Source organism: Labeo rohita, chromosome 12 (assembly GCF_022985175.1).
Source record: "Labeo rohita strain BAU-BD-2019 chromosome 12, IGBB_LRoh.1.0, whole genome shotgun sequence".
Lineage (NCBI taxonomy): Eukaryota > Metazoa > Chordata > Actinopteri > Cypriniformes > Cyprinidae > Labeo > Labeo rohita.
In genome coordinates, this window is record NC_066880.1 from 21,011,268 (window position 1) to 21,033,048 (window position 21,781).

At 38.3% G+C, this 21,781-nt stretch overlaps 1 protein-coding gene and 2 long non-coding RNA genes across 3 annotated transcripts; 2 read left to right on the top strand and 1 right to left on the bottom strand.

The window, feature by feature from the left end:
- The first annotated feature begins 3,098 nt into the window (after positions 1-3,098).
- LOC127173937 (phenylethanolamine N-methyltransferase) lies at positions 3,099-14,925 on the top strand. The gene is made up of 3 exons (XM_051124041.1): positions 3,099-3,301; positions 11,563-11,770; positions 14,146-14,925. Exons 1-3 carry the CDS (start codon positions 3,106-3,108, stop codon positions 14,582-14,584), a joined length of 843 nt encoding a protein of 280 aa, XP_050979998.1. The 5' UTR covers positions 3,099-3,105; the 3' UTR covers positions 14,585-14,925.
- A 1,815-nt stretch (positions 14,926-16,740) lies between these two features.
- Positions 16,741-19,117, top strand: LOC127174349 (uncharacterized). Its single transcript, XR_007828871.1, has 3 exons — positions 16,741-16,814; positions 17,592-17,698; positions 18,460-19,117. It is a non-coding gene; the product is annotated as an uncharacterized LOC127174349 (long non-coding RNA).
- A 216-nt stretch (positions 19,118-19,333) lies between these two features.
- Positions 19,334-20,575, bottom strand: LOC127174505 (uncharacterized). Its single transcript, XR_007828885.1, has 3 exons — positions 20,178-20,575; positions 19,694-19,824; positions 19,334-19,599 (listed from the first exon to the last, which is right to left on the bottom strand). It is a non-coding gene; the product is annotated as an uncharacterized LOC127174505 (long non-coding RNA).
- Positions 20,576-21,781: the final 1,206 nt, after the last annotated feature.

The following is a 21,781-nucleotide window of genomic DNA, read 5'->3' on the forward strand; positions in this document are numbered from 1 at the left end:
GCTCATTCGCCATCTCGGCAGTACAGTGGAGTTATGTGATGAGTAGCTTACATAATAAGAGATAGGCTGTTTGTTTTTCGATTTGAATCAGTTCGTTTTAATGTAGACATTTCAAGCGCTCTGTAGGCTGATGTCTTTGAGGTAAGTAAGTAAGTAGCCTGAGTTTCGCTTTATTTTTATTCCGCACTCTAGTTTGAACGAGAAAGCAGAAAGTGCAGCCTGTTTGGTTTCTTTATTTTTACAAAAGCACAAATATGTCAATATTGTAAGTGTACACAAATAAAAGTGGACCCTTTACAGTTTTGAATATTACTCCTATCTGTATGAACAAAAATTACGGCGTATTTTTGGTTGTATGTACTGTTATCAAAAAAAAAAAAAAAGCCAGTGATCGCGCTGGCACACTGAACACAAACGCTTATAAGCCTACTATGCGCCTGCTGTGCCTATAGTGCACATTTATCTAGGTCAGTGTTCCAGCCACTGTCCCACAGCACACTAATGTGCCATGACAGTTTAGGTGTGCCGATATTATAATTAGTTATTATTATCAAAATAAGTGCTATTGGTCCTCCTTATGTCTGTTTGAGGGCTTTACAAATATTTAACCAATGAAAAGCATCCAAAAGAGCTTGTGACTAAACCTCACAACGCCATTGGATCCTCAAACTGTCAGCGAAACTTATATATTGTATATTGTGTGACCATCGTTACAACTATAAACTTTTGTAACACCACTGCCACTACTAATCCAACCGTGCTAATCAAGCTTACAAGAATAGCTTGGTGTGGAGCAGACTCTTTCAGACCGATATAGTCATTTGGTTCGAGCCATGTTTTAGTCAAGCAGAGTACATCAAAACTATTATCTGTGATCATTTAATTTACAATAACTGCTTTGGGTGCAAGTGATCTCATGTTTAGGACCAAAGCTTTAAAGATTGTTTTTGTTCATTTTTCTGGTTTAATCCAAATCAGATTTTTTTCTAGATCCTGCATTAAATTTATATTTTAACCTCACTATTCGGGGGGGTAGCCAGTCAGTCTTTACTGATTGGACAATACAAGTACTTCTATCATTTGAGTGGGTAGAACAAAAGCCATCATAGCAGTTATTTGAGAATTGGCTTATTAGTCATATGGAGCGTAGCATCCTGGAGATGTTGTCCAACTGGAGTTCCACTCCAACTCTGCTGGGGTGCAGGCTAACAGCATGGAAAGCCTAGGACGTTTCCAGAAAACATTCCAGTTATTAACAAAGAGCAGTTTCTGTTCTTTACACCATGACATTGAGCAAAAAGTCTACTGAACCTTTTGTGTCCTTGTCGATACGTGGAAAGCGGTCCTGACATGGGTGATGTGCTGCGTACCGTCACGATCAGGCTCCTGACGTCCCTCTTCACAATCTCTGTATGCCGCAGCTTGCAGTCATTCACGTGAAGCACAACAGCTCCGATGCTTTTGTCACTCAGGATTGCTTCAGTGTCTCTGATGATCACAGCATCGAGTTCCATCTCGCACAGGGTGACGAAGCAGTTCCAGGTGGAGATCTGGAAGACCAGAGACAGCGGAGAGGGAAAGGTCCTCGCCGAGGGCCTGGCTCGCGTCTTATTTATATAGTGTCATATTTATTTTTATATAAATAGAATACAGAACAGAACTGAAATTATATCATGTTTATCAGCAAGACAGCATATAAGTATGAATAAGCAATTTCCGCCTTTGATCTTGTAGGTATCTGTTCTATTTCAGAAAGTCAGAACTGTCCATCTTGACTGCACGTTTTTCACTCCTCCCCTCACAGCCTCAGACGGAGAGCCTGAGACTGCCACAACACGAGAGCCAGGGCAAGAATCCACGACTAAGCTTATCATCGCCCTGGAGCCTGAGCCTCTAGATTTGTCTGACCAGATGTGTGACCTGGCAACATTGCCTGTCCCTGAGGGTGTACTAGTGGAGATTGAGGGCTTGGACAGAAGACCTGCCCACACTATTACCGATAAAGGTGAGCTACAACTGGCCACTGAAAAATATTACAAGGCAAAAATTTATTTTCCTATGCCCTCTGAGTCTCCGCTGGTTCTGTCCAGTTCACTTGTGTCTCCTGAGCTCCCTGTGAATCTCTCCCGCCTCCTCTCCTAAGGCCAGCCAGTTCCTCAGACCTGGTTCTGCTGGTTCCTGTCAGTCCCTCAGTCTTCCGGGTCCTCATCTCTGCCTTGCTCGCAGGAGCCATGAGCTCCGCCTTGGCTCTCCGGACCTCAGGTGTCACCCTGGATCTCTGTCTGCTCAGCTCCACTTGGGTTTCCATCTCCAATGGCTCCATTTCCATCACTTGTCCCCTGGCTGATGTCTGCCATCTTTTCACCATGGCTCCTCTCTCAACTCCATCCTGGGGCGTCTTCTTGGCTGGTCTCCGGACCAACACCTGGCTGCTCCTGAGTCCTCTCACCCTCCACTCCCCCATGGACTTCTTTATTGAACTTGGTTTTGCATTGTATGCTTTGAACAGCACAGCATGTTACATGGCCAACCAATTGAAAAAAATCTTAGTGTTGAGTCAATATTTTCATTTTGTTTTTTTTAGCTAGTTAACAGGAATACTTAATAATAATGATATGATGACAGTTTATATTCTATAATTTACATTTCTATGCCTCACTTAGGCATACAAATCCTATAAAACGCCCCCTACTATGAGGGGCAAGGGTCAGGTTAGGCCACAGAAAATTTTAATAACCTGATATAAAAACAATGGAAGTCTATAAGATGTCCCCACTAATATAGAAAAATAAATAAGTGTGTGTGTGTGGACTTAAATACTCCCTTTGTTCAGTAAAATAACATTTGGTGAAAACAAGCTAACTCAGATATCATCAGTGCCTGAAGTCAAAAAGACAGGAGGTCTGAGTGCTTTCAAGTGGGCAGAACAAATTTACTATCTGTAGTGATAAGAGTGAGCACTAAGGAGACAACTGCCCTTAAGCACAGACATAAAGCTGCACATGAACAAAAGTACCAAAGAAAACCTTTAATCTCATTCACACGCAGGTATAAATATGGTCTTCAGCAAAAGCAGAGTAGGGACAGTGATTCAAAAGAGCTGGAATGGAGAGAGAGAGAGAAATACAGAAGATTAAGCTGGAAAAGTTAAAGACAGTGGCTTCAATGGAGGCATGTTACCAGGGCTTTGATCCTGTATCTTATCTTCACTATAACTACACTCCACCTCGAGCAGATTTTGAGCGAAGAAGTAGCATTGTGCCATGGAAACTCAGCTGTCTGCACAGAGCCTTTACTGAAGGTGAGCATAAATGTGTGTAAGCGTGAGAGCACCTAGATTTGTGTTTCCTGAAGGAAATGACAGTGCTAGCAAAACAGGCAAAGAATAATGTTGTCATGAGAACAGAAACAGTATAGAATGTGGAGATTGGCTGTTCATAGAAAAATGTGAGAAAGTGGCACACTCAGTGGTAAATAAATAAAAATAATAAAATAAATGCAGGATCTACAGTTGTACACATCTAGCCTAAAAAGGCTGTTAAAAACAACAACAAAAATAGACTTCATTGTTATGAGATATTGCTATGTTGACAGTATTATGGATAGGAAATCTCAACAGGAGATTTCAATCTACCCCCATTTTTGTTTATGTTGTGCTGGCTTATGTAGTCAGTCTGGACTTATTTTGACACAGAGACACATGGATGCAGGATAATGCAAAAACAAACAGAAATGGTTTCAGCTTGCAGTGGCAGTGTAGAAAATATTCTATAAATGCTGTGTAGTATTTAATGTGTAGTATTCAATATGTGTAGTATTCTGGTAATTTGATCTCAACGTGTTGGGCCCCAGGGTGATTGAAGCAGCTTCAATCACTGAGACCATACAATCGCGAACAAAGTTACACACTTGACATGTGGGGCTGTCACATTACATAGCATTGTGACTGCCATAATTTGAGGGGAGAATAGTGACACCAGCAATGTGGCAAAAAGAGACATGGAAGTGGCTTAAACTAGGAACTCTCACTTTACTGGATATATGTAAACAGGGCTGGAGCACACTACTGTTTAATGGAATCACATGTCTTGACAGCAAGCTACTTGTAAACATTTTCTAACAAACACAGCCTTGGCATTGGTAGTTCCATTGACTTTGTTGCTGAACAAGAGTCGGATGTTTGTAGAGAATGGAAATTCTTTATCAGTTCATTAGGAGTGAGCTGTAAGCTTTCATTGGGTTCTTTTGAAGATCTGATGGTCCACAAGAAAATTGACAATGTTACTTGAAGATAAAACTACTGGACTCAAAAGGCAAGAGACTTAGAGAGGCATCTGTTTCAAAGGGATTGAGCACAGATGGGTTTTGATAGGGTTTCTTAACCTCCATACTCATCACACTAACAATACAGATTGTGTCATAGCAGCTTTACATTAAATAGGAAAATAGTGTCAATAATGCAAAAGGACAAAAGTAAACACTCAGTTTCCAGTTAAAGGCAGTTCATCGTTGAATTCAGTGATGTCATCATCCAGCTCAGTTCAGTTCAAATAACATACGATAGTGCTGGAAATTAGGTGTCCCCAACTAGAGACAACAGTGGCAAGGAACCAAAACTCCATATGTGACAAATGGAGAAAAAAACCTTGGGAAAAACCAGGCTCAGTCAGGGGGCCAGCTGTCCTCTGGCCTTTGTTCATCTGCAGCCAAGTCAGATTGTGCAGGGGTCCTGTGGTCTTGTGCCGATGACCGTCTAGGTGACAAGGTCTTCACTGGGGATCTGTCTCTGGGGCTCATCTAGTTGACGTGGTCTTCGCTGACATTCAGGGCAGTAAAGGTCGTCTCTAGGTCCTGATCCACCATCTAGGCTGGATATGGACCGGATCTGGGTGGCTATGGTGACCTCGGAATAAGAACAAAAGAAACTAATATTAACGTAGATGCCATTCTTCTCATGATGCAACAAGTACATCAGGTGTTATGGGAAGTGTTCCTTTCGTTGAAATACTAAGGTGCTAAACCATTTAGGGCTTTATAAATAGCAAGATTTTAAAATCTATATGATGTTTAATAGGGAGCCAGTGTAGTGTTGACAGAGCCGGGCTAATATGGCCATACTGGCAATTTGATCTCACACTGATCTCACCATGAGCTCCCAGGGTACTCGTGATGTGGTCACAATGTGAGGTAACAGTGAGCTAAAAGCGTAACCTCACAGCGCCCTTAATGCGTGCTCACACTATGATCACAATGTGAGGTCAAAGTGCACTCACTGCACAGAGACCAGTTACCCACCATGCATTGCAGCATGAAGCTTTTGATTGTCACTATTGTTAAGATTCATGCACTGATTCTTGATGTTTATCTTTGTTTTTACATCACACAGCAGTTCAAAATGTTTGTGACTTATCATGCTTTTAAAATCCTTCATAAATGATTACACTGATGGATCCTATACTGTTTAACCAAAGAGCTATTATAATTACAAATTTTAGATTAATAACACCTCAAAAAGACTGCATATTGAATTTAGGTGATGATTGTGTTGTTATCATCAATAACAAACCAATATCACCTGGTTGCAGTGTCTTTTTGGTACTCCTTGCCATAACAAATGTGCTTTACAAACACAGTTACAGCAGCCCCAAAAGAATATAATGTTATAAAGCCAAGGGTCAAGAGCCCAACTAAAGCAAATACTAGTCACCTTGATGGTAACGTCAAACAAAACAATAAAATATCTAGGGCTGGGTATCGAGTTGGATACTTTTTAGGCACTGACCGAAATGCCTCGATACCATTGAGTACTGAAAAACCTCTTGTCATTCGGTACCAAGCTTCGATATCTAAGGGGTTAATCTCGTCAGTGTCAGTGTACCAATAAGCCTGCAGCACTAGGTGCAGAGGTGTAGTGCAGGGTACATCAGTAGGTGTGTTCGACTAGAAGCGGCGGCGCGCAGATCGATTGGTGTTTGACATCCGCGAGAGTGATCCAAAAGCATCCGAAGCAGTCTGCTCTCTGTAGCTCTCTTGGTCCTGGGCAGAGCTGCGACAAAGTTGAACACACCTGCTAGTTTACAACGGTTCACACGTGAGGTGGCGTGTAGCGTGAAAGCATTACAACCCCCTTAAAGGGTCATCGGATGCCCGTTTTCCACAAGTTGATATGATTCTTTAGGGTCTTAATGAAAAGTATATAATACTTTGGTTAAAAATTCTCAATGGTTGTGTAAAACAACACGCTTTTTGCGTTGTCAAAATGAGCTCTGCAAAAATCATCCCATTCTGAGGGATTGTTCCTTTAAATGCAAATGAGCTCTGCTTGCCCTGCCCCTCTGTTCTCTCTGTGGAATGACGACCTACTCCGAGAGATTGTTTACTTTAGCCGCATTTAGCGTGTTTAGCCGCGATACTTGCTAACTAGCACGTTGTAGCGAATTTTAGCTCAAAGGGAAATGTATATAAATAATTACAATTAATTATGATTAATTACAATTACTTATATCAGCTGCCAGTAGTAACTGTAGCAGAATCAATTTTCCATCAACTAATCTGTTCGCTCAGCGAACATTCAGTATAATCTTTATATCAACTCTAAGAAATGATATTTTCTTGGCCACAGAAAATAACTTTCTTAAAGTACCATTGCATTAGAGCAAGTAGCTCGAATCGGAATCGTAAAGGGACATTAATTTGCTAGGCAGAATCAGAATCAAAACTCATGTAATTTGTGCACAATAGTTTATTAATGAAGAACTAACACATAACTAATCTAAACAAACAAACATGAAATCACTCATACATGGGGGAATGGTCAGTGAGAAGCAGTTAGAGAGAGACAGAAGAATGGAGCTATGAAAAGAGTCAGTTAACCACCTGCTGTGAAACCATCAGTGCTGTCTACAGCTTATACTAAACCTCTGTATGTTTAGTTAAGTGTACGATACTTGCATTGCCTTGGTCGTCGAACAAGTGTCCAAATGCAGTCTCTGAAAGTCTTGGTGGTTTGAAGCAGTGGTGGTTTTGGAATTGCAATCACGTTCTTCCGGGTCTGAAGAGTGATGAATTCCAAAGATGTCCTGACTCGTTGGTGACTGGGAGTTTCTTCCCATGTGAAAAGTGAAGAAGAACCAAGAGCTGAGAGGGACCCAGCTGAAGTCCTGTGATCTTTGAGGAATGGAAAGACAAGGCCGCAAGGCCTGGCGCACGCTTAGGGAAGTCCTGAAGAGTTCTAGCTCATCTTCTTAGGTTCTCCAAGAACCACTGACTGACTGAGGCGAGTCATGAAGATGAATTCCAGGGTTAAGTCGAACTGTCTGGCTCTTTGTGGTCGAAAGCCACAGCTCTGTATGTTGGGCCTGACGGGCCCGCCGGGCACGCCCTGTGCCGGCTCCGGCTCCCCGTGGGTTCCTCCACACGGGCAGCAATCAGAAGATGTTGCAGACGAGTGAGAAAGTGAAGAAGAGAGGGAAGAAGAAGGAAGAACGAGGGAGGCGGTCAACCGTTTGCCTTTAAGCTCTCTGGAGGCTGCGCCTCCAGGAGGTCCATGAACCAATGGTAAATTTCACCTTTGGAGGGAAAGTTTACGACTCTTTGTCTGTGAGCATGGTATTTTGCATATGTAATTCGATTGGGTGTTGATGCAAAAACTACTAAGGTTTCTTAAAACACTAACATGTTGCAAAGGTATCAACATCTAATTTACACCATCTTTTAGATCATTAAAATACGAACTCAAAGAGTCCAAGCATGACATAGGTGGGTTATACTACTAGTCATCTATCATAATACATGCATAAAACAGTAGAAAGACGAATACAAATACAATAGACAAAATTAAAATACAATGCAGTAATACTGTACACAATGACCTGGGCTATGTGTGATAGGAAGGTCAAAGAAAGGTTTGTCTGTGAATGAATAGGAAAGAGTCTATCTCTGTAGGCATTGTGTCTTTCCTATGGCAAATGTAGCATGGGCAGATGTGCATTCCTGAAAGCAATAAAACCTGTGGTATCAGATCGTTGTCCTGGCAACTGAGCCCTTTTGGGGTGTTAGTTGCTTTGGGGGGGTTTGTCTCCAGAGCTCCAGCATGTAGCTGGCCTGTTGTGTTTAAAGACTATTTGTTAAATGTAACAATTAATGTATGTCTGATTGGTCCAGACGCTACAACGTTATTAGGAAAGGATAGACGCATTTATGTAGATCTGGAGGTGCATTCCCTTCACAAACAAATGTAATCCACTGCATCTAAATGACGACCACTAAGTTCATTATTACATCCAGCAACACAACACCTCAATTGCTCAATTGGAGATATTCTTGTCTAACTTACATCCCTGCGCCGGTATCGAAACAATGGAGGTTGGACTGTGACAGCTGATCTGAGGTAAGACGCTCATGTCAATCAACTATCATGGGAGCAGCCTCTGTGGGTGTGACGCCACACCAACAGGCATCTGAGAATGGCTTGATTTGAAAAAGGGGATATTATTTTTACAGATTAATTAAAAACCACTGCATGGATTTTTATCATTATAGGGTATATTTGTACATACACTTCCAACACACATTAACGTTCAAACAACAAGTGAACTTTGCATCCGATGACCCCTTTAAGGCTACGTGTACACCGGTGCGTTTTGTTTAAAAAATTATAACAATTTTGATATCTGTCCATACTACACGACTGAAAGTGTGTCTTACGTGGTCATTCATGCACACTGTAACATGATGCTACATAAGACAATAAATAAGATTTATATTCCGCTTTTACTCAAAACTCATTTTAAACCACCAGCGAGTGTTTGTAATAACTTCCGTTTCCCGTCTAATGTGTGTTTTAGGCATGTAATGTTGTTAAAATATGTTATGTTCTTTGAATCAGAACAGCGATTTCAGAAGAGAGAAGGCATATAACCTTATACATATCGGCTGGAAGGTGCTAGTGCTTGTCAGTAAATTAGTGGAAAATTAATAGAAATTATGATTCTGTTTGGGTTATGCATTTTAAAACGAACATGCACTAGTGTAAATGTGTAACAGATGTGTAAACTGAAAACTTTTTGAGCTTTATTAAAATTATTTTCACTGATTTATTGTGTTGGATATATTTTGTTCCTTTGTGCAGTGGCTCAGGAGTCTTTGCATCTGTATAAATGTCAAAATTGGTATAGAAAAAATTATTGTTCAGGAACCGGTATCAAAGTCAAGGTATCGGTATTGGCATCGGTATCGAAAATTTTTGTACGATACCCAACCCTAAAAATATCTAAATCTCTGTTAATTCTCAATAAGCGCTTTTGTAGACGTCTGACAAAAATAAAGTGTGGTTAGTAATGTTAGAAGCTGGTGATGCCATTTGTGAAGTTGTTTAATCATTCTCTGCTGAAATCATGAAAGATTTAATGTCTTCTTTTATTTCAGCTGAAAGGATGTGGCTGGAAGTTGTATGTTTGGAGAAGGTTCTTATAACAAAAATCTGTTAGCTGCATTAGGTGTGCATTCATTTTGTGAGCTCATCATGTGACACCACTGTAACATCACTGTGATAGTGTTGAGAAACAGGAAGTAGAATGTCCCCCCTAGTGACCGATATTTAAACTGCCTCCTCTCAGCCTGCTCAACATTTTGAATTCACAGTGAACTCACACTGTAAATATCACTGTATGAGAATAGTGTGATGTCACTGTGAACATCGCATGAGCTCACGTGTTGACTGGGAACCAAGCATTACAATAATCTAACCTTCATACTAGATACTAGCTTTGCCAGAAAACGGAGATTCGAGATTGGTCTATAATGAATTTGTTGGGGTCAAGTTGTGTTTTTTTTAATGAGAGGCTTAGTAACAGCCAGTTTGACGGTTTTGGACATATCCTAATGACAGTGACAAATTATTAATACTCAGAAGAGGTTCTGGAAGCACCTCTTTTAGTAGCTTAGATGGAATAGGGTCTAACATAGATGTTGTTGGTTTAGATGATTTAACAAGTTTATACAAATTCTTCCTCTCCTATAGTAGAGAATGAATGGAAATGTTCATCAGGAGATCTATAATGCACTATCTAATGTGATACTGTAGCTGCATGGTTACCATTTTATTTCTAATAGTATCAATCTTGGAAATAAAGTAGTTCATAAAGTCATTACTGCTGTGCTGTTGGGAAAACTCAACGCCTGTTGGTGCTTTATTTTTTGTTAATTTAGCCAGTGTATTGAATAAATACCTGGGGTTATGTTTGTTTTCTTCTAAAAGAGATGAAAACTAATCAGATCTAGAAGTTTTTAATGCTTTTCTGTAGGATAGGTTACATTCACGCCAGGCAGTACGAAATACCTCTAGTTTTGTTTTCCTCCAGCTGTGCTCAATTTTCCGGGCTGCTCTCTTTACATCAAGTTTTTCTGAGCTATTGGATATGCTGAGGAACTGAGATAAGTCAGGAAGATTACTTTCAAAGCAGTCTTTTGTGGCAGTTCTATCAGTGATGGTTCTATCATACTTGTAACATGGAGTTGAATTTACAGTTTTAGCTATCTGAAGTATACACAATACTAGATAATGATCTGAGATATTATCGCTTTGCTGCAGAATTTCAATTCCATTAACATCAATTCATCAGTACAGGCCCCTTTACACTATCATTTAAATGCGACCCATTTCCGTTTTTTTGTTCATATGTAACACAGAACGGATCTGTTGTGACAATGTAAACAGACAAAAAACACATGTATCAGAATATTTCGAGATTGGTTTCAGGCCTCATTCATATGTGGAAATAAATCAGATATAAATTGGATATGTGCCAATGTGACTGTCTTAAGTGAACGCTTGGGGAACTGTTGGGGGAAAACATCTGATGTGATTATATTCAATTTGTGCATTACAGTATAGGCTGTCTGTCTTATTAATGTTAATCTAACAATAAAAGAAAAGAGGGAATCACTCGCTGCACTTCATTAAACTGCTTTTGTAGTTTTAATAATCAATTTATTTATAATGAACACACAGTATTTGTTTTTCGTACATGAATGCTTTTGTTTTTGTTTGGTTAAAGGTAATGCATTATTTGTTTCTTTCTAGGCTATTTGTTAAAAAATTTTTAAAAAAAAAATTCATCTGTTCTTATTTATAATAGTAAAGATAAAATAAAAAATTGCTATATTGTGATTATTAATTATTATTGTAATTTGTAATAAGAAAAGAACTGGAGCAAAACTTCTTGGAGGAACTGGAGGAAAATCTTTCTCATAATCTACTTTGCTGACTATATCAACTTCAAACAGATGTAGCACAGTCATTTTTTGTCCAATTCCAACAAATCATACATAATTTGAAGGTCTTTTAATGGAGAAAGTGAAAATAAAAATAACTGTTTTTTAACAGTTCATTGTGACTTGTTTGGTCAGCACAGTTCACATATTATTCTCAGGAGGAAGCACGTGAGGTGCATGTGCAATGTTTAAGATGGTATGGCAAAGATGGTATAAACACATGAATCGGATATGGATTGCCATTGAAAGAACGTATAATCACGTCTTGAATATCCACTCTCTTTACAGATGATATAAGAGGGGACATTTTAGTTGATGTGGGATCTGGCCCCACTCTCTACCAGGTCATGAGTGGTTGTGAGAGATTTGACCGTGTCATCCTGTCCGACTTTTTGGAAGTGAATCGAAGAGAGCTGCAAAGCTGGCTACAGGAGGGAAAGAGCAGTATTGACTGGACTGCTTACTTCAAATATGTGTGTAAATTGGAGGGTCGCAGGTGAGATTCCCATCTTTAATCTTTTTTTTTTTTTTTTTTTTTTTTTTAATCCAATAAAAAGCATTATTCAATTATTTCATTATATTAATTTAAAACTGTCAGCATCCTGTCATTTAATTGGTCAGGTTTAAAAATTTGGTGACAGGATCCTGCCACCCACGTTTTCCATAGTACTGTCCTTGTGTGAGCATACAGCTTCAAGGTTGTTCTCTGGGTTGTGTGCTTTTCTGTCTGTGTTGTTATGTGTGTTCAGGGCATAGTGACAGGATTCTGACAAGCCATTCATGTTGATTTTAGGATCCTGACATCCATTCTCCACAGACTTGTAACTGGTTGTTCAGTGCACCAGTTAGAACAGGGTTTTTAAAACCTGTCCTGGAGGCCCCCCCATCATTGCACAGTTTGTATGTCTCCCTTACCAGACACACCAAATTCAGGTCTTGCAGTCTCTAATAATGAACTCATGAGCTGAATCAGGCGTGTTGGTAAGGAGGCAGGGCTGACGCTATTGCTAGGTATGACAAATTGTTTTGAACTGTTTTGATTGGTTGACATACACCTAACCTTTCCTCAAAAAGGGGTCAAGCCTCTGACGCCCGGGCTGCTCACATAGCTTGGCAAAAATGGGAAACCCAGTTTCAGATGAAAGAGGGACATTCAAACCAAGTTAGTAACACAGCTATCCGTCAGATAGCAATGTTACAGTGCATTCACAGCACTTTTTCCACATTTTGTTATGTTACAGCCTTATTCCAAAATGGATTAAATTCATTATTTTCCTATACCCAACACCCAATAATGACTACGTGAAAGTTTTGTTTTCTTTTGTTTTTTTTAATCTTTGCAAAAAAAACAAAAAAAAAAACAAGTATTCACAGCCTTTGCCATGACACTCGAAATTGAGCTCAGGTGCATCCTGTTTCCACTGATCATCCTTGAGATGTTTCTACAACTTGACTGAAGTCCACCTGTGGTAAATTCAGTTGCCTGAACATGAGTTGGAAAGGCACACACCTGTCTATAGAGGGTATGCATTGACGTCCCTTTCCTGCCGGGACATGCCCCCTCAGCCGGACTGAGTGGCAAAAGAGCCTTCAGCGTGAATGGATTTAGGGAAGGGAAGATGCGAAAACGCGAGTAAAACAAACAATATTCAGTTAAACTAATTAAAAGCCAAGGAGATCTTAATTAAAAGCTAAGGAGATCTTAGCTCTCTTTATGGGACACCACTGTGATTGCACTGTAAGGGTAAGCGAGCACTGGAGAAGAAAGCGATTGCAGCCTTCCGCCAAGCCAGAGTAAGGCACTGGATTTGCCACAAGATTGGTGGTGTGCTCATGACAGACATGGACCAGGAAGTGTGACTATGGTGCTAGGTGCCATTTTTTTCTGCATACTGCACCTTTAATGAATGGCTAGCATACTTCTTTGTGTTACACTTTAATTTGTCTAGTGTTTCCTTGTGTACATAGCATTTTAAAGAATTTTTACACATATTTTTTCCTTACAGGGACAATTATATAGGCCTACCACTAAAGTTTAACTACACAGTAAGTTAGTCCATTTGACACAACACATTTGTGTGGTCTCAGAAGACTTGGAATGTAATGCTAAAGCCATGGTCTTTAAGGTGCCTTTCTATGATATGACACTTATGACACTTTCTTAACCACAACACATATTTGAGTAAAATTTAGGGCCTCTTTTTTGTCCTATTCTGTCCCTGCTTCACATGACCAGTTTGTTCTTGTTTTAAAACCCTTATCTTTTGCTACGGTTATGCTGCTTTAAAATGCACTAGAGTAAACAGCCTTAGGCTGCACAGACATTATTGGTGATGTAGACATTTAGCCTAATAATTTATTAATATTTAATATGACATAAAAATTAAGGCAGTACAGTCAAATAAAAATGTATTTGAAAAAGAGCCATTGCCTTTCCGATATGACATAATTCTCTCACAGGTGAATATGGAACCAAGTCTCATCCAGTGTTTCTGGTCTTATTTTACTTCAAGTCTCTCTCTCTCTCTCTCTCTCTCTCTCTAATTTTTTTTCTTTTTTTTGTATATTCTTTCACTCAGACACGCATCACATTACAAAATTGAAATTGGTTGTAATTGCCATTTCAAATTGACAAACATAAAAGTAAGTAAAATAATATATAAACACTCTAGATGTAAAATTTGCATTGAGAAGATTTTAAGCATAAAAGATTCAAAACAGTTCAGAAGAAACTGTGAGACCACAAGTTTCATTTGTTGCAATTGATTTAATTAAAATTTAATTCATCAATTAGATGGAAACAACACATAAAACAGCTGTAGGAAGGTGAATAATATCTAATTGTGTCCTGGACCTTTTTATTTTCTCCAGTTCATCGGCTTGGGCAGAAAAAGCAACACGTCTTCGCTCAGTTGTGTCTGATGTGCTGCCAGTTGACGTACACCAGACCTGCCCATTATCACCAGAGTTCTTGCCTTCTTCCGGAGCAGACTGTCTGGTGTCATCTTTCTGCCTGGAGAGTGTAAGCCATGATTTGCTTTCCTTCAACCATGCCTTAGGCCACATCTCCAGTCTTCTTAAAAAAGGTGGCTATCTCCTGCTTATTGGTGCCCTGGGAGAGAGCTTCTACATGGGTGCACCAGAGCTGTACATCCCTGTGGTCCCTCTGGATGAGTCTCAGGTCTGTACTAGCCTGAAGGCCAGTGGATATGAGCTGTTGCAGCTGTGTATTTACCACCTGCCACCAGACATGAAGGTGGGAGTGGATGATGTCACTGGTGTGTTCTTTGCAAAAGCTAGGAAAAGATAAATTTTAGTTGAAGAGTACATGGACTGGAAAAGTAGGGAATATATGCATGTTCTTAATCATTCTTCTCTCAATGTGCATGAAAAAGTTTTGAAAACTCTCACATATTTGTCAGCATTTGAAAGTAATTAAAGCTTGTCAAGTAACATAAAACTATAAACAAACAATGGTTGCTAATGTTTGATGTCACTCATTAAAATTATTAAAATTCCCCCCACATTCATTACAGCTAAAATTGTCAGTGTCTTGAGCATCATACGTGACAGTCCATTGATATCTATGACATAAATAATACATCAAAATGACTTCCACCTACTGTATTGAAATAACCTTTCACAGTTATGTTCTGTTTCTGTTTAGTTCTTGTTCTACAGTAATTATTATTCATGATTTTTGATTTATTTCCAATTTACTGCCTTGGTTCCATTGTTGGTCTCCTTAGTTACTAATTGTTACATACATGTTCTGTTTCCACTTGATTACGTTCCTCTGATGATTTAAGCCTTAAGTCCCGTTTCAAAAAAACTGCACAAATTATAATAAATTAAAGTCCTTTACAATTGTTGCATGTCGGACTGTATAAACATGATCACATCATACTGTGGGATTTCAGTTGTCATTAATGTCAGACTATACGACAGTCAAGACGCAATTAAACTTGTCTCGAGTTTTACATTATCAACCATGCACATTCAGGGACTGTGAGTTGCATTGCACTTGGGGCTGAAATGTTGGCTATCATGAAAAGTCTATGAACGGCAGCAATACCTGCATATTTAAGAAGATGTAAGCAGTGTAAGCAGTACTACACATCCGAAAGCAGCGGCACAACTGGTGTTTATCATAGCAAAGGCAACAGCATATAGGAATTTCATGAGCAGTGGCCGGGAGTACCGAGTTTATGATGGTTAGAAGAAATCTCAAGCATTATTTCTGATCATGACTTGTCTTGAAAAAGGAAGACAATTTGACATTCGTTGTAGGTGAAGTCACACTGCAGGGCTGTGCAATAGGGTCTGGCTGCAGACATGCACTTGCATTTTCAGACGTGTACTCTCAGACTTGCACTCTCAGACAACTGCACTTCCGGAAGTCTTTTTAAATTTGTAATTTAATTTATTAATTTATTTTTTTTAATTGAATATCTCAACATTTTCCAACAGTAGCCAGGTGGTGAAGACAAAAAAAAAGAAACTAAATTACAATGTCACTTGCATTCGCCACTTGCACTCTCAGCTACCTGCAACGACACTTGCAGTCCACACAAATCGTGCATGTTGCCCATGGAGACAAGACGCTGTGGTTAAACGATTAAAATGAATTTAATAGCATAACGTACAGGGTCCTGCAAGTCATCTGTAGGAGATAAAGACAAGACCTGCAAATCTGTGGCCACAGAACAGCAGAATATGAACGCAATGTGCAAAGTATCTCTTAAAGCGTTTTCCTCCTGTAGAAAACCAATAACCCTTAATATGGCATAATGTATTAAGATATTAAAAGATCAAATTCGATATACAGTTCATTAATATAATGTATATGTATATGTATATGTATATGTATATAGTGTTTTCCTCCGCAAAACGTGGCATAATGTGGCATAATGGACTAGATGATAAAGACTAAACTCAATATGCTTCTCTTCATTATTAAACAGCAACTACAGACAAGCAGGTGATAAAACACAACGCTGCGTTTATTCGCATTTTCCCATACAGAATAATCTCTAGAGCCCTTTTCTATTGTTGTCTTTGTCCATTATGCTACATTATGTGTTTTATTTATATATATTTTCTTTGGGAGAAAAACGTCTATTTAGCGCATTGCATTCTGGGCACGTCTGCTTGCATATATAGAGTTGGTCCTTTTAATATCACTTAATGGTTTTTTTATTGCGTGTTCATATCTGCTGGTATATAGTTTGTCAATAATAAGGTTTATACTGAATTTGGTCTTTATCATCTTAGGCCATATGCTTGCCTTGAAGTACATTAAATTAATAAACTATATATCAAATTTGATTTTTTAATGCCACTTATTGTATCTTAAGCAGATAAGAGTTTCACTTATGCAAAAATGTTCTGAGGGCAGAAAGGAAAATGATTGGTTCACAGATTCACCCAATGAAATTACATCAGAGGCGGGGCCTAGGCTTTTTGAAATGTGGAGGAAAAAGTTCGCAGACTTAGCACAGATACTTTGGAGACTTCGTGGGATTTATTGCTGTTGTAAGGTAGGTGAATTTAGGGTATATTCTGTTACTGTTCAGAGATAAACTTCACCAAAAAACATTTACTAAGATTTTCCAATGCTGTCCCGCTGACTGTGGAGTTGATGTATACGTCAACAGAGCTCGTCGAAATCGTCACAACATTTAATCGATAAAAATTGTACATCTCCCGCCCTTGAGCTGATCTCAGAGCAGGATCACTGTATAGACTCTAATCGCTGTTTTAATTTTAGTGCTTTACACGCTTCTTTCAAAGCAGGAGTGCTCAGGTTCCTGTCACTGTGTTGTTTTTAGTAAACTACATGTGCTCTCAGGCCAGGAGTACTCAACTTAATTTAGTTAACTGTTTTTTTAGTGAATTACATGCTGTTCTCAGAGCAGATGTACTTGATGTAATTAATTTCATTGTTATTTTAGTGAACTACGCGCTGCTCCCAGGGCAGGAGTACTCAACGTAATTAATTTCATTGTTATTTTAGTGAACTACGCGCTGCTGTCAGGGCAGGAGTACTCAACGTAATTTCATTGTTATTTTTAGTAAACTACTCTGCTCCCAGGGCAGGAGTACTCAACGTAATTCATTTCGTTGTTATTTTAGTGAACTACGCGCTGCTCTCAGGGCAGGAGTACTCAACGTAATTCATTTCATTGTTATTTTAGTGAACTACGCGCTGCTCTCAGGGCAGGAGTACTCAGTTGGTCTGTATTACATTACCATTATATTTATAAAACAGTAGACAATTTCTGTATGATTGATTGATCTTTTATTTTATTCTTCAGTTACCTGGAGGAGTTGCAAAATCTGGACAAATCAAAGAAGCAAACATTGAAGATCTGATACTGCTGAGTCCAAAATGGTGCAAAAATGGAGATGTATGAAAAATGGTGTAAGTTTGGATCCACCTGATAAAAGCACATAATAGCCAGATTCAGTCGGTAACTGTTAATCATCAGGACGCAAGCGATTTTCAACATTTACAGGGCCATCCAAATCCAGAATGTTGGTGTTTTTCTCCCACCACCCTCGTAAAAATTCCCAGCCAAATTACATGCTGTTTTTAGGCACCAAAGTTGTATGGTCGAAGAAATCGATTCAAAATGGACAACAGAAATATTTCATAACTTCTCCAGCACAGCGGATAGGAGCTGTTAAGAACAAAAAGACAAGAAAAGTACTTAAACATTTTAAATTAGTTATTATTATGGCAGTAATATGTATGCAATAAAATTTTAAAATATAGGCCTACAATTACATACATAAAAATATAAACCAAGCAGCCTTGTCATTATAGTCCCTCATGTCCGCTGCGTTCTCAAAACTTTGAAAATACTCAAAATATCAAAATCAACTGTGGCGGCAGATAATTTTCTTATTTAGCGCCCACACTCTGGAACAATCTACCCAACACTGTTCAGGAGGCAGACACACTCTGTCAGTTTAAATCTAGATTAAAGACCCATCTCTTTAACCCGGCCAACACAACACATTAACACATTTCTATAATTCAAGTCCATTAAAGGATGGTTAGGCTGCATTAATTAGGTCAACCGGAACCGGGAATAATTTCCATAACACCTGATGTACTCATTGCATCGTAAGAAGAATGGCATCTACACTAATATTAGTCTGTTTCTTTCTTATTCCAAGGTCACCAGATGATGGATCAGCACCTAGAGACGACCTCTACATCCCTAAATGTCCTAAATGAGTCCTCTGCAATCTGACTTTGCTGCAACATGGAACTTTTGCATTATTGACACACTATTGTCCTGTTAAAAACTGTAAAGTTGCTTTGACACAACCTGTTTTGTTAAAAAGTGCTGTATAAATAAATGTGATTGATTTACCTCATGTAAATAAGAGGTTGCATGCAACTTATTTCTGCTAATCTTCACATTTCTCATTACACCTATCATTTTGAGAGATAAAATTTAAGAAAACCATTTCAGCTACAGTGGGTCTATTTTTGAACCTGAGATTTAAATAAATAACATATTATTAAATTTAAATTTATTCTTAATCCAAGCATGTGACATTTAATTTATAGCAGAGAACTATGCAACAGGCCATATGAGCAGTGCATTCCTGGGTTCATATGATCACACTGTGAATAAATCAAATCCATGAGTTTTATCACTGAGGTGCCATGTACATAAATTTTTACATAGGTTCCTACTGTCCGAATAGGGCTTCTCTCACAGAGTTCACTTGGTGATACATAAATGTGATTACAAAAGGTACCAGTCAATTTTTGTGCAACCACTTAATGTTCCTCCCATGGACTATTGCAGAGAAATTAAGACTTGTAATTTTAATTATCATTTGTGAGTTATTTTTTTTATTTTTTTAATAATTGTGTTGTTAATGTTGTATCATTAAATATCTGTTGTACAGATTGTTTAAGAACAAAATGAAAGAAATGTTGATTGAAAATAATCAGTTTACGGGTCCAATATTACAGTAAAATAAGTTTAATTATGACTTCTTTGTTTTTATACAATTACAAATCCAGTGAATTAAATGCATGTATAAAACACAGGAACGTTTCACAACAAAAAAGTTCAGCAAGATGTATCATTAAACTGCTGTAGTCTTAACTAGTGGATATCATCATTCCTAGAGGTTTTTAAGTTTTTTATTTTTGTATTTTTTTATTTTTATTTTAGACATGAGTCAACAAATTTGAACAGGCTCCCTTTAAACCAAGCCCAAGGTCATAGGTTGCTTTGCCAAATATCTTCTCAAAACCGGTCTCTCAAAGTCTCCAGAAATGTTTGTAAGGTCTTCCTGCAATTGAAATTTTGGAAAATTGAAAATTTTGTTTCAATTTACACTGACAGTCATGATAAAAGAAAGAAAGGAAAAAAAAAAAGAATTTTACTTAAAGGCTTTAGTTTGGGATATTGAATCATGAACATCCTCATTTTCATATATTTTCTGGACCACTTTCTTTTGTGCAGGAAACTTCCATGCCAGGAACACTACATCACTGACCATCTCACTGCAAAGCATCTGAAATATAGCAATGTAAACAAACAGAATTACTAGCAAAATCATAAGATTAAAGATAAAAATCACTTACAACTCCCTCAAAACTGACAATTTCTTAAAGACGTAATATATCTTTAAATCCTTCCACTCCTAGAGCCTACTATACTCTGGCCTCAGCTACAACCACAATGATTGAGGGCAGATCAGAGTAGACGTTTGAGGGAGAGCTAATGAAGTCCATAGGCTGGAATTATGCAAACAAACCTAACAGGCCATGTGGGTAACAGGAAGTGAGACTGGAGTTTCTGACACTTAATATGGGCACTTCAAAAAAAAAAAAAAACAAGATTCTCAACTAAACTAGATGAACTTACAAAGAAAGTCCAGAGATTCCCTTTCTCCAAGTATGGACCAGTGACGACTTCTGCTTTTTCCAAGAAGTTTTTCTGCAAAGAGAAGAAAAACTACATGAAAGAGTCAATGACAGGCCTATAGTCATACAGAAATACTTTGACATGCATAGCACATAGTACATGACAAATAACAGTAATATTAACCTATCCAGTACTCCTGCCCTGAGAGCAGCGCATAGTTTATTAAAAAATAACAATAATACGAACCTATTGAGTACTCCTGCCCTGAGAGCAGCGCATAGTTTAGCAAAAATAACAGTAATACGAACCTATTGAGTACTCCTGCTCCGAGAGCAGCGCATAATTCACTTTAGTACTGTTATTTTACTCCTGCCCCGAGAGCAGCGCATAGTTTAGTAAAAATAACAGTAATACTAACCTATGGAGTACTCCTGGCCTGAGAGCAGCGCATAGTTTAGTAAAAATAATAGTAATACGAACCTATTGAGTACTCCTGGCCTGAGAGCAGCGCATAGTTTAGTAAAAATAACAGTAATACTAACCTATTGAGTACTCCTGGCCTGAGAGCAGTGCATAGTTTAGTAAAAATAACAGTAATACTAACCTATTGAGTACTCCTGGCCTGAGAGCAGCGCATAGTTTAGTAAAAATAATAGTAATACGAACCTATTGAGTACTCCTGGCCTGAGAGCAGCACATAGTTTAGTAAAAATAACAGTAATACTAACCTATTGAGTACTCCTGGCCTGAGAGCAGTGCATAGTTTAGTAAAAATAACAGTAATACTAACCTATTGAGTACTCTTGCCCCAGTGCATAGTTTAGTAAAAATAACAGTAATACTAACCTATTGAGTGCAGCCAGACACCTTTTTTTTTTTTTTGATGCATTATGATTATATGAATGATTATTCAGAGATATTGAACCTTGCCATTGTGCTTTTTCGGTGTATATAATCTCATACTATGATGTACGCAAACCCATTATATTTATGTTTTCTGTTTTACAAATTAATGTTTTACAACCATCTTTCCCTGAGTGGTTATGGAATTCTAAATTCTGCAGTAATAACAATAAAAAGAAGATAGGAGTGACAGGTGCACTAACACCTCATAGCATCAGTAACTCAGTAACTACCTAGTATGGTTTTCTTCAGTGTTTAATGTTTGGCATGTCTGCACAGAGACGTCGAACAGCTGCTCAAAGATCTCACCTTTGGAAAAGACTGTTGATATACTGGAAAAATGTAAGTATTACTACTAAAAAAGTTAAGATTACCCAGTGCATTAATGCATTGTTAACCTACCCCAACACTTGCGAACAATATCAATGATAAATGCTATACAGGTGCATCTCAATAAATTAGAATGTCATGGAAAAGTTCATTTATTTCAGTAATTCAACTCAAATTGTGAAACTCGTGTATTATATAAATTCAGTGCACACATTTTCACTATCAATTCAATCTATCTCAACAAATTAGAATACTTCATAAGACCAATAAGAAAACATTTTTAGTGAATTGCTGGCCTTCTGGAAAGTATGTTCATTTACTGTATATGTACTCAATACTTGGTCGGGCTCCTTTTGCTTTAATTACTGCCT

What these genes read in the sequence shown, in the direction of transcription:
- LOC127173937 (XM_051124041.1), top strand. Translation starts at nt 3,106, where the DNA reads ATGGAGAGAGAGAGAGAAATACAGAAGATTAAGCTGGAAAAGTTAAAG. An exon ending in GCACAGAGCCTTTACTGAAG is followed by an intron (nt 3,302 to 11,562) that starts GTGAGCATAAAT and finishes CTCTCTTTACAG; the next exon opens with ATGATATAAGAGGGGACATT. An exon ending in TGTAAATTGGAGGGTCGCAG is followed by an intron (nt 11,771 to 14,145) that starts GTGAGATTCCCA and finishes TATTTTCTCCAG; the next exon opens with TTCATCGGCTTGGGCAGAAA.